A 13,403-nucleotide genomic window follows, 5' to 3' on the forward strand; every position below is an offset into this window, starting at 1 on the left:
TGCCGCCACTCCTCAAAAGCCCATTTAATGGCTAGAAGTTCGCGGTTGCCAATATCATAGTTACTCTCCGTGGGCGAAAACTTCCTAGAGAAGTAAGCACAGGGGCGGAGATGGGTGAGGGAGCTGGTACCCTGGGACAAGACGGCCCCCACTCCCACCTCGGAAGCGTCAACCTCCACAATAAATGGCTCCTCTTGGTTGGGCTGAATCAGCACGGGGGCCGAGATAAAGCACTTCTTGAGGGTCTCAAAGGCCTGGACGGCCTCAGGGGGCCAATGGAGGACATCAGCACCCTTGCGGGTAAGGTCCGTAAGAGGCTTAGCGACGACCGAGAAGTTGGCAATAAATCTCCTGTAATAGTTGGCGAACCCTAAAAAACACTGTAACGCCTTAAGGGAGGCAGGTTGGACCCATTCCGCCACAGCCTGAACCTTGGCAGGGTCCATGCGGAATTCATGAGGAGTGAGGATTTGCCCTAAAAATGGTATCTCCTGTACCCCAAAGACACATTTTTCAGTCTTAGCAAACAGATTATTCTCCCGAAGGACCTGGAGCACCTTCCTGACATGCTCCACGTGGGAGGACCAGTCCTTGGAAAACACCAGTATGTCATCAAGGTACACAACAAGAAAATTACCCAGGTACTCTCTCAGGATTTCATTAATAAAATTCTGGAAGACAGCAGGGGCATTACACAACCCAAAGGGCATGACCAGGTATTCGAAATGACCCTCGGGTGTGTTGAACGCAGTTTTCCACTCATCCCCCTCTTTGATGCGGATAAGGTTATATGCCCCCCGTAGATCGAACTTAGAAAACCATTGGGCTCCCTGAACCTGATTAAAAAGATCCGGAATCAAAGGAAGTGGGTACTGGTTCCTTACGGTGACCTTATTCAGGTTACGATAATCAATGCACGGCCTAAGACCACCATCCTTCTTCCCCACGAAGAAGAAGCCAGCACCTACAGGAGAAGTCGAGGGGCGAATGAAACCCTTGGCCAGGCATTCTTGGATATACACCCTCATGGCTTCACGTTCAGGACATGAAAGATTAAATATCCTACCCTTAGGAAGCTTGGCACCAGGCACCAAATCGATAGCGCAATCGTAATCTCTATGGGGGGGCAACACCTCGGAGGCCTCCTTAGAAAACACATCGGCGAAGTCCTGAACAAACTCAGGAAGCGTGTTTACCTCCTCCCGGGGAGAAATAGAGTTAACAGAAAGACATGACATAAGACATTCACTACCCCATTTGGTGAGATCCCCAGTATTCCAATCAAACGTGGGATTATGCAACTGCAACCAGGGAAGACCTAATACCAGATCAGACGATAATCCCTGCATCACCAGTACAGAGCACTGCTCCAAATGCATGGAGCCAACAAGGAGTTCAAAAACAGGAGTATGCTGAGTAAAATAACCATTAGCAAGGGGAGTTGAGTCGATTCCTACTACAGGGATAGGATAAGGTAAATCAATACAAGGCATCTTTAGCGACATAGCAAATTCCGCAGACATGATATTAGCAGATGACCCTGAATCCACGAAAGCACTGCCCGTGGCAGCCCGGCCAGCAAACGAGACCTGAAAGGGAAGCAAAATTTTATTGCGTTTCACATTAACGGGAAATACCTGTGCGCCCAAGTGACCTCCCCGATGATCACTTAGGCGCGGAAGTTTTCCGGCTTCTTATTCTTGCGCCTGGGACAGGTGTTCAGTAGATGCTTGTCGTCCCCACAGTAGAAGCAGAGACCATTCATTCTGCGAAACTCCCTACGTTGTCGAGGGGACATGGAGGCCCCGAGTTGCATAGGTACCTCCGAGTCCTCCGTGGAGGGGCGAGGAGACGGGACCTCGGGGGGGATCGCAGAAAAGTCAGAGGGGAGCACACTGAAGCGTTCTAGCTGACGTTCCCTGAGACGTCGGTCAAGTCGTACTGCTAGGGCCATAACCTGGTCAAGGGAGTCAGACGAGGGGTAGCTAACCAGCAGATCCTTCAGGGCGTCAGATAATCCTAACCTAAACTGGCACCTTAGGGCCGGATCGTTCCACTGAGAAGCTACGCACCACTTCCTAAAATCAGAACAGTATTCCTCAACCGGTCTCCTACCCTGACGTAAGGTCACCAGCTGACTCTCGGCTAAGGCAGTCCTGTCAGTCTCGTCATAAATGAGTCCGAGGGCAGAGAAAAAACGATCAACAGAGGAAAGTTCAGGGGCGTCAGGAGCCAAGGAGAAGGCCCACTCTTGGGGCCCTTCCTGGAGTCGGGATATGATGATACCCACCCGCTGGTTCTCGGAACCTGAGGAGTGGGGCTTTAGGCGGAAATACAGTCTGCAACTCTCCCGGAAGGAGAGAAACGTCTTACGGTCCCCTGAGAACCGGTCAGGTAACTTGAGGTCGGGTTCTAGAGGTGAGGTGAGGGGTACTACTAAAGCAGCATCACCCTGATTGACCCTTTGGGCCAGGGCCTGGACCTGTAGGGAGAGGCCCTGCATCTGCTGGGCCAGGGTCTCAAGGGGGTCCATGATAGCGTCAGCGTAGGAGAAATGGTAGACTAGGTAAGGGCTTGTAATTATGTAATGGCCGGAAGGAGGTGAAGGGAAAGTGAGCCCTAATCTACCCACCGCCCTGTCCCTGCCTACTTGCAACGACTCGCCCTAGGCGACGAGGTACAACTGGGCGGCGGTCCCTACGCTGTCTAAGTGCACAGGAAAACAAACAGGGAACATGCAAGGGAAGGGGCAGTAGCCACGGAACGCCACGAGGAAACGGAGCGGCGAACGGACAGTCAGGACCAGGACGAAGTGAGTACACCCAAGCGGGCAAGGAGACAGAAGCAAGCCAGGGGCAAAGCAAAGCAGGTCAAGCAGAACTGCAGCAAGGCAGAAGCACGGCAGAAGCAGGCTGGAGCAAGCAGCAGTGGGGCCAGGAATCCAAAAGAATTACAAGCACTGAGGGAGAGAACAGGGCAGGTAATAAAGGACAGGGGGCGGAGCTAACTCCGACAGACCAGGCCGCGATAGGCTCTCCCACTCCTGAGCCTGCCACCCTGGTTGGTGGGAGATGGTGTCAGTCGAACAGGTCTGGCCTCAGGTGTGGATTGATTAATCCCAGGAGTATACCTAGATGAAGTACCTGGCAGATCCCTAACATCTGGCTTTTCATTTGGGTGATTGTATTGACAAGGTCTGTTTTTGATGGCCACATTTTGAGTAAATTAATGGAGGTTATTTACTGTATCCAAAAGAAAACCACATGAGCAGAGTGATACGTTACTGGCACATCTGACCGTTTGAATAGGAGCCGTTTCATTATTATGGGTCATTATTATTCACTGCTATACAGGATAAAGATTGGTAATGACATTAAAGTGTAATATTGGTATGAGTCTACCTGTTGTGAATAAAAACGTCAAAATACGTTATTCCCTTTTCAGGTTATGGTACTGGAGGCATTTTAGGACAAGGTGGACTAGGAGGAGCAGGCGCTGGAGGTGCGAATTTAACTTTTTACTAAGTGACATAAGATCCCGCTTTTTAACATTTTTCATTGTGTTATTTTAAATAAAAAATACATTACTTTTAAGAACAATCAACAATCATTGTACATATATGTCTTCCATTATCATGAAAAAAATATTTAGGAACGCCTTTTTGCTATTTGTTAGCAATATGTGTATATTATTCAGTTTTACAATACACCTTTTCCCTCCTTGAGGAATATAGGCCAATATATCATTTATCTGAACACTGCACTGCTGGTTTTTTCTTTTTTTGACCTATTGGTTCCACATCAAATCTCACTGTGTGTTTACACACCACCCATTCTCTAGACTATTAAATCGGATAGGCCATTAACAGGGCGTCTAGGGTATAGGTTGGCAGTCGGGCCTGTCCCTTCAGTAGGGGCGTTGATCTGTTTAGGCAGGGTGACCTGGTAGAGTTTAACAGGGGCAGTTTGTCTTCCCTATAGCATTTTTTGACACACCCTCTTTGTTAAAGAAAAACCTCCTTTTTTATCAATATGAAGTAAAAGTTACGTTTTATTATGTCGTTTTTTTGATTAGTCAGCTTTTTCTGTGACTTTATATTAAAAAAAACTAAAATTTTCCACTAAACCTCAATAAAAAACTGATATCTTTTTCTATTGCCAGGTCAATACCCGGGAGCTGGAGGCAAACCCCCTAAGCCAGGTGAGGAGGCAAAACCATAATATCTGAGAAGACTTTCTGTAATATTCTGTCTTTACATATGGGTGGCCGTATTTAAACCACATGAGCAGATTGTTACATTACTAGTATATCTGACCACTTGAATAGGAGCAGGGTCATTATCATGGGTCATTATTATGGGTCATAATTATTCACTGCTATATAAGATAAAGATTAGTAATGACAAAAGTGTACCTCTTATGAATAATACATCACTATAAAAAATAATACTACGTACGTTATTCCCTTTTCAGGTTATGGAGCTGGAGGCAGTTTAGGACAAGGTGGAATAGGCGGAGCAGGCGCTGGAGGTAGGATGTTAACTAATTACTAAATGACAGTATTCATGTCTAATCTGGCTTTTCATATGGGTGATTGTATTGACAAGGTCTGTTTTTGATGGCCACATTTTGAGTAAATTAATGGAGGTTATTTACTGTATCCAAAAGAAAACCACATGAGCAGATTTATACGTTACTGACACATCTGACCGTTTGAATAGGAGCCGTTTCATTATTATGGGTTATTATTATTCACTGCTATACAGGATAAAGATTGGTAATGACATTAAAGTGTAATATTGTTATGAGTCTACCTGTTGTGAATAAAAACTACAAAATACGTTATTCCCTTTTCAGGTTATGGTACTGGAGGCATTTTAGGACAAGGTGGACTAGGAGGAGCAGGCGCTGGAGGTGCGAATTTAACTTTTTACTAAGTGACATAAAATCCAGTTTTTTTTTAATTTTTCATTGTGTTATCTTAATAAAAAATACATTACTTTTAAGAACAATCAACAATCATTGTACATATATGTCTTCCATTATCATGAAAAAAATATTTAGGAACGCCTTTTTGTTATTTGTTTACATGTGTATATTATTCCGTTTTACAATACACCTTTTCCATCCTTGAGGAATATAGGCCAATATGTTATTTATCAGAATACTGCACTGCTGGTTTTTTCTTTTTTTGACCTATTGGTTCCACATCAAATCTCACTGTGTGTTTACACCCCACCCATTCTCTAGACTATTAAATCGGATAGGCCATTAACAGGGTGTCTAGGGTATAGGTTGGCAGTCGGGCCCGTCCCTTCAGTAGGGGCGTTGCTCTGTTTAGGCAGGGTGACCTGGTAGGGTTTAACAGGGTCAGTTTGTCTTCCCTATAGCATTTTTTGACCCACCCTCTTTTTTAAAGTACCACCTTCTTTTTTATCAATATGAAGTAAAAGTTACGTTTTATTATGTCGTTTTTTTGAATAGTCATTTTTTTCTGTGACTTTATATAAAAATAAAAACAAATGAAATTTTGCAGTTTTTCACTCTGGCCACTAAACCTCAATATAAACTGACATCTTTTTCTATTGCCAGGCCAATACCCGGGAGCTGGAGGCAAACCCCCTAAGCCAGGTGAGGAGGCAAAACCATAATATCTGAGAAGACTTTCTGTAATATTCTGGCTTTACATATGGGTGGTCGTATTGACAATGGCCCCATTTGGAGTAAATCCATAGAGGTTATTTAAACCACATGAGCAGATTGTTACATTACTAGTATATCTGACCACTTGAATAGGAGCAGGGTCATTATTACAGGTCATTATCATGGGTCATAATTATTCACTGCTATATAGGATAAAGATTAGTAATGACAAATGTGTACCTCTTATAAATAATACATCACTATAAAAAATAATACTATGTACGTTATTCCCTTTTCAGGTTATGGAGGCAGTTTAGGACAAGGTGGAATAGGCGGAGCAGGCGCTGGAGGTACGGTATTAACTAATTACTAAATTACGTAAAATCCCTAGTTTTTTTTTCCTTTTTTTATCGTTTTTGTTATCTTATAAAATAATATATTACTTAATTTGTGGATTTAAAACAACTTTTTTATTGGTATTTATTAAAAAAAAATACTTTTGGAGATACAGCTATGTATTATGGATACATAGAAGCTGTATCTTGCGCTCAAAACTGAATCTATCAGGTCAGCGGGACTGACAGTATTAGTGTGTAATCTGGCTTTACATATGGGTGGTTGTATTGACAAGGTCTGTCTGTGATGGCCACATTTGGAATAAATCAATGGAGGTTATTCATTGTATCCAAAAGAAAACCACATGAGCAGAGTGATACGTTACTGGCATATCGAACCGTTTGAATAGGAGCAGTTTCATTATTATGGGTCATTATTATTCACTGCTACACAGGATAAAGATTGGTAATGACATTAAAGTGTAATATTACTAGGAGTTTACCTGTTATGTTATTCCCTTTTCAGGTTATGGTACTGGAGGCATTTTAGGACAAGGTGGAATAGGAGGAGCAGGCGCTGGCGGTACGATTTTAACTATTAAATTACGCAAAATCCCCCCTTTTTATTTTATTAACTTAATAAAACAATACATAACTTAACGTTTAGGGTAGTCAACAATGATTGTGCATATCATGAAAAAAATAATTAGGAACCCCTTTAGCTATTTAAAAAATATTATAGAAAACCTCATTGAAATTATCTCAGAAAGGAACAAATGAACCAGTTGAACTTAAGTGCAATGTATAAGATCATGTATAAAAATAAATCACCCACATGATATATGTCAAATGGGTTTAATCTAGAAGCATTTTTGTCATTTTATTCCACATGCCAATGAAGACGATGCCATAGATGCCATAGATGCTTTCCATGAATACTTATTGAGTACTGTGCCAAGTGCGACTTGAATTTAAAACAATTAAGACCTTAGTATGAAGTGCAGGTTCAATTCAATACATGTTATACAATATCGTAACATGCTGGCAAATCCCTTGACAGGCTGCAGTTCATATCACAACCACTGGGTGGCCACACAAAGACATGTATAGCATCTCGTGACAGAGTATCTCGAAATCATGTTTTTTTTCAAAGCGGATCATCTTGCACCAAACATATCAGGATATGGTGATGCGTAAGGTAGGACACATCTGGATAGATAGATAGATAGATAGATAGATAGATAGATAGATAGATAGATAGATAGATAGATAGATAGATAGATAGATAGATAGATAGATAGATAGATAGATAGATAGATAGATAGAACAGTGGATAACAAACATTCTACCATACACATATCCTACTAAAGAGTTCATAATTCTTATGTGCAGCAGCAATTCAGTATTATTGGAGTGGCTAAACAAATAAAGTGAGCACTAAGAGGCATTTGGTTCTTAAAGGGAATGTGTCATCAAGAAAAAAACTATTTTTTAAATCAAGATTTTATATTAAACATATTTTTTAAGAATTGTTAGTTGGTGATGTTTTTTTACAATTTTCCATGTCATTATCTATATAAAAAAAAAACAAACTGAAATCTTGCAGTTTTTTTTCCTGGTCAAAGAACCTCAATATAGACTGACATTTTTCTATTGCCAGGTCAATACCCGGGAGCTGGAGGCAAACCACCTAAGCCAGGTGAGGAGGCAAAACCATATGAGAAGACTTTCCGTAATATTCTGTCTTTACATATGGGTGGTCGTATTGACAATGGCCACATTTGGAGTAAATCCATGGAGCTTATTTAAATCACATGAGCAGATTAATATGTTACCAGTATATCTGACCACTTGTATTAAAGCAGGGTCATTATTATTCACTGCTATATAGGATAAAGATTGGTCATGACAAAAGTGTAATATTGCTATGAGTTTACCTGTTGTGAATAATACATCACTATAAAAAAATAATACTACGTACGTTATTCCCTTTTCAGGTTATGGAGCTGGAGGCGTTTTAGGACAAGGTGGAATAGGCGGAGCAGGCGCTGGAGGTAGGATGTTAACTAATTACTAAATGATGTAAAATCACTCCTTTTTTTGTGTGTTAACTTAATAAAATAACATATTACTTAAAGGTTATGTAAACCTAAAACAACCTATTAGAGGATTTAAACAACTTTATTTTATTGGTTTTTATTTAAAAAAACGTTTTACTTTTTAAGATACTGCTCCTATGTATCTTGCGCTCAAAGTTGAATCTGTCAGCTCTCCGGGACTGACTACTTCAGTGACAGCGAACCACCCGTTATCGATCACATCTAAGCTTATAAATTAGATGTGATCGATAACAGGTGGATCAAACCCGCTGTCATCCTGCCAGCTGCGTCTTGTCCATTATCCTGAGGCACTTTCTCACAGACGTATGTGTAAATACACACACGTGTCTGAGGGGACAATATGTATTGACACTAACACCAATTCGCAATGATATATGTTTATATATACACAAATGTGTCCACCGTTACTTTTGCATGAGTTTGGTTAGGGACTATAATTTCTCATAAAATAAATTCAATACAATATTGAGATATGCTAGCAAAACTCTTGACAGGCTGCAATTCACATCACAACCCCTAGGTGGCCACACATTGTCACAAGATGTTTATGCTATGTGTGTCAGAAAATCATGTTTTTTATTTCAAATCTGGTCATCTCGCGCCATACATATCAGGATATGTTGAAATATGGAAAAAGTTAAGGAAGGATAGATAGATAGATAGATAGATAGATAGATAGATAGATAGATAGATAGATAGATAGATAGATAGATAGATAGATAGATAGATAGATAGATAGATAGATAGATAGGTAGGTAGATAGATAGATAGATAGAATCTGTCACATGAAATCTGGTCTGGATAAAGGGGTGGTCTTCTTACAAATGTGGTCTTTTGGAGAGAATACACCTCTTTGAGAAGATCACCCTCTTATTCAGACCGGATTTCCTTTGACAGATTTTCTGTTCTACCATATACTATGCATACTGCCCATCTTTTTTGAGAAGACCCACTCCATAGAAGACCACATTTTAATGAAATTTTGGGTGGTTGTATCAAAGCGTTTCACTGTATATGTTATATCTTGCATTCTCTCAAATAAACACTAGATGGTGTATCAAACTTACATTTACAATTTCATTTTTGATCTTTTTTTTTTTTTACAGGTACTGGAGGATACCCATTAGGAGGTAAATTATTATTTTTCAAAATATTTACATTTATTATAACAGACAATGTTATACAGAGCTGATAATTGTATGATATATACATTTCTTTTCACAGCTCAAAAGCCAGCTAAATCCTACTACCAAGGTAATTGGGAATGATTAGTTTCTTTGGCAGTAGTCTAAGTGTATGATGTAATCAAAACAACCTAAAAGATCGTTATGAAAAGTCGAGCATGTCTCTTAGTAATATCTGTATGTCAGAATGACGTCAGATCAGGGTTCATGAACTACTAATGCGACTAGTCCAGCAGCAAATATCCCATTTTGTTAAGTGCTGGCGCTGTCATTCTGGTGGTAGTTGTAGGATAACAGACCTGCGAATTTAACTGGACGATACAAATTAGTAATACGTGAAAAACGTTAACTTGGTTACTAGATTTAGGAGCAGCAATGCAATGGAAATCACTCATTTCTTTTACACATTCATTCTAAGTTCATGGTGAGGACTAGACATAATGAAGGATTATAGATTAATAGAGCTTTACGGCATATGGCTGAATACAGATCTTTATGACTATCATTTAAGGTTATTATTTTTAGGGCTCATGCACACAGCTCTACAGGTCTGTATTATGTATCCATAGGCACGATCGGTGTTGCCACGTGGTTTCTCTAGTGTTTATGCTTCATCGGAGAATATCTTCGTAATACGGCAAACAATGGAGCATTCTATGATTAATATTCCTCTCTAGTGTTCCATATAAATCAATGAGAACAAACCCTCCATATGCCTCTGTATAAAGTCATATGGCGGTGCAGCACGGGCCAATAGCATGCTATGGGTGACATACTACAAACCTGTACAACACTGCCATGTACTTGTAGTCCTGGAAGACTTCGAGAAATATCTTGGGAGATATTAAAGTGTAACTAAACATTCGACAAACTTCTGACATGTCATAGTGATATGTCAATCGCTAAAACAAAGCGGCAGAAGCGCTCGTGTGAGCGCTCAGCCGCTTCGTTTCTGTTCGGCCTTTTCCGGAAATCAATGTATCAGAGTACGGGCTCAATAGAAAGTCTATGAGCCCGTATTCTGATACATCGGCTTTCCGGAAAAGGCTGAACAGAAATGAAGCGGTTGAGCGCTCACACGAGCGCTTCTGCCACTTCGTTTTAGGGATTGGTGGGCGTCTCAGTGCTCGGACCCGCACCAATCAAAACTTCTGACATGTCAGAAGTTTTTCGAACATTTAGTTACCCTTTAACCTTTCCCAAACTGGGATTTAAAATTCTGCTTCAAGCTCCTTAGCAACAGACTACAAGCTATGACTTTTTCAAGGTACTATTACGAACAAAATAAAAATAAAAAAACCGCTAAGGAGCAACTGAGAAAATGTAAATGTCTTTAAGAAAAATGTCTGGACAAACTAGAACAACCTTTTAAACATTATTACATGCAATTTTTGTAGAATAATAACAGTGATAAGGTCTCTCACTAGTTGTCCCTACCTGATATGTCAGAAGATAATTGAGATGGTCTGTAAGGGGAGACCTCATAATTTCCCCGTGACCATGTAATTAGTCTGATCTTTTCAGTGCTAGTTACTAGAGATTCCACAAATTACAAATCTCCTGTTGACGTGCCATTGATTCAATGGTGCCAGATCAGAAGTGCATAGCAGTAAACCATTGAAATTATTGACTATTCCAAACTAACATTATATTGGACATTCCTATTTATAGAATTTCCAACAAACACCAAGACATTCAGGTACATCACCTAGCACTAGTGCCTTCTTTCTAGGAAATTGTGGGGGTTCCAGCTTAACAGCCTCCCTCCATGTTATTCCATTTTTATAAGTATAAGGCTTATGGCCTTAAAAATGTCCGTACACACAAACCAATAATAATACAACCCTGTAATAGTGAATGTACGACCTTTGGATCTATTTACTCTTTGAATAAAATGTTGCCACGTTTGACTGTCTCTATGTAGGTGGTGGACTGTGCGGCCAAGGGAAATACTGCGGCAGGCGGAGAAAATAAGCCGTCAGAGAGCTACGATTAACCTCATCAACTATGGTGCTACTGCATGGTGTGAATGTAAAAGGATTCAAGTATCCCCCTCTGTCCTCCTTTCCTTCAGTTACCCCCCCCCCCACCCCATTACCCTTTTAGACGCCCATCTGTAAACAGTCAGGCAGCTACACTTGATAACATGAGCCTGCAGTCTGACATTAATACATCGGCAGGCACATACTTGCCGATAGAGAACATAGTCTATGTCTATGAATGCACATGAAGAAAGCTACAGAGATGTGCAGACTTGCTTACAGTATGCTCACAAGTATGGACATACATGCACTATATATATATAAATGTAAAAAACACATCTATATTCAGGAGCTAGTTGGCATTAATCTTGGCTACCATGAGAAACCAATTGTCCACTGTATGGCTTGGTGAAAAAACGTACAGAACCCTTTTGTGAGCAAAGACTTGATAGATGATGGCTAGAGCAACGACTGACCTGATAGGGCCTCGTGTCCAAAAACAAAAGCATTGGAGCACTAGCAACCAATCAGGTCATTTATTTCATTTTCCAATCTGCCTCGGAAAAGTGAGAGATTTAATCTTATTGGTTGATATGTGCAAAATTTTTTTTTGCGATCTCATTTTTTTCACCTAATGTCCTGATGGGTTTTATGAATCACTGTTAACATAAAGTGGACAAGTGAGGGCTACTGGTGGCCTTGTGGTTGGGCCAGTAATTAGGAATTGACCCATGTAAGCGAAAGAAAAAGGCTATCCAGGCCCTCCCCCTCGCTCCTGTTTCTCACACCATGGTCCCAGTAGGTTATTGTTGCTGTTGTTGTAACTTATACGTAGAATTTACTCCATTGTAATGCAATTGGTCAGCGACTGTACGGGATATGTTTTATATTTTGTTATTTGTATTATTAAAGTGTGTGACTCCCTCTTTGAGGGTGGAGCGTGACAGAAAAGTCTTCAAAAGCATTATCCTTTTTGATACAGAAATCTAAAAAATATATTTCTTACCTTTTATTCGCCACAAAACGCAGAGCCTTGCTAATTTTTGTTTTTACTAATGCTCCATTCTCTGCAGGACCCTTGTAACTATTAATGTGAGGGCTTATTGAAGTGTAAGCTTCTCTAGAATAAGGGAGAGTGACAATGTCAAGAGAGAAGGGGACAAGAGCTGATATATATGTAATTATTATTATTGTTATTATATTACACGTTGCTGCCAAAAGACATTTGTAACATATTTAAACATTCTGGCGTTGAAGGGGTTAAACATAAAAAGCTGTGAGATTTTAGGTAGAGTGAGGTCTCTCTCCCCTTTCTCTCAGGCTCCGCGCCTTCTCTCTGCCTTCCCTCGGTTACCATTATGCTGCAGAATGATCTTGAGTTTCCCCCCCTGCTGTGTCCGGTTGTGAGGGGTGTGTTTGATGTGTGAATGCCTTCGTTTACTGACCACCCCCTCATCTTCCTCCTCTCAGTGTATTCCCTCTCATACCGCCTCCAATGGAAAAAAAAACAGAACACTTTTTTTGTAAAAATAATACTGAAAAAAAAGTTATTAAAAGTAATTTTGCTTAAAATAAAGAATAAAGAAATCTTTTTAAATGAGATATTGTATGTTGTGTATTATTGTGTTTTTACTACAGTCATAACAAACACAAATATGCTTTACAAGGGTAAAGTCTGTGCAAATATTGTTTGATGCCCACTCCCGTACCTCTTGCCCATTTTACTGAAAGGCAAAAAACAGAGAATATCGGTTATAAGTCTAAAAACAGTGTCCAAATAAGGCTTCGTTCACATCTGCATCAGGGCTCCGTTCAGGCGTTCCGTCGACTACGGTATTCATTCCGTCAAAACGACGGAACCCTTGCACAACGGAGACAAATGGAAACCATTTGCACCGTATCCGTCACCATTGAACTTAATGGTGATGCAAACGGAAACCTACGGTTTCCGTTTGTTTCAGTCAGGGTTCCGTTCTGATAGAAAACTCAGACTGAACGCCAGAGCGGAGCCCTGACGCCGATGTGAACGAAGCCGAATACCACCATGCTGAAGGCAGTGGATCAATGTACCACCTTCTTATGGCCTAGCTACATGCAGCTTATTGAACTATGGGATCCCAAGGTATATAGGCCTGATTAC

The 13,403-nt window shown here is 40.6% G+C and overlaps 1 protein-coding gene across 6 annotated transcripts in view; it reads left to right on the forward strand.

Moving 5' to 3' along the window:
- ELN (elastin) overlaps positions 1–12,863 on the forward strand; it is a 90,643-nt gene extending 77,780 nt beyond the window's left edge. For 5 of the 6 annotated variants that reach the window (XM_075854109.1, XM_075854110.1, XM_075854112.1 and 2 more), the window contains 12 exons: positions 3,445–3,501; positions 4,162–4,200; positions 4,473–4,529; positions 4,857–4,913; positions 5,592–5,630; positions 5,942–5,992; positions 6,504–6,560; positions 7,638–7,676; positions 7,975–8,031; positions 9,204–9,227; positions 9,322–9,351; positions 11,206–12,863. In XM_075854109.1, the coding sequence (XP_075710224.1) occupies positions 3,445–3,501; positions 4,162–4,200; positions 4,473–4,529; positions 4,857–4,913; positions 5,592–5,630; positions 5,942–5,992; positions 6,504–6,560; positions 7,638–7,676; positions 7,975–8,031; positions 9,204–9,227; positions 9,322–9,351; positions 11,206–11,255 (557 nt within the window). In that variant the 3' untranslated portion in view covers positions 11,256–12,863. The remainder of the gene's footprint in view (positions 1–3,444; positions 3,502–4,161; positions 4,201–4,472; positions 4,530–4,856; positions 4,914–5,591; positions 5,631–5,941; positions 5,993–6,503; positions 6,561–7,637; positions 7,677–7,974; positions 8,032–9,203; positions 9,228–9,321; positions 9,352–11,205) is intronic. The other variant, XM_075854113.1, reaches the window with a different exon arrangement.
- The last annotated feature ends 540 nt before the right edge of the window (positions 12,864–13,403 follow it).

The sequence above is a fragment of the Rhinoderma darwinii genome, chromosome 2 (genome assembly GCF_050947455.1).
Source record: "Rhinoderma darwinii isolate aRhiDar2 chromosome 2, aRhiDar2.hap1, whole genome shotgun sequence".
Classification (NCBI taxonomy): Eukaryota; Metazoa; Chordata; class Amphibia; order Anura; family Rhinodermatidae; genus Rhinoderma; species Rhinoderma darwinii.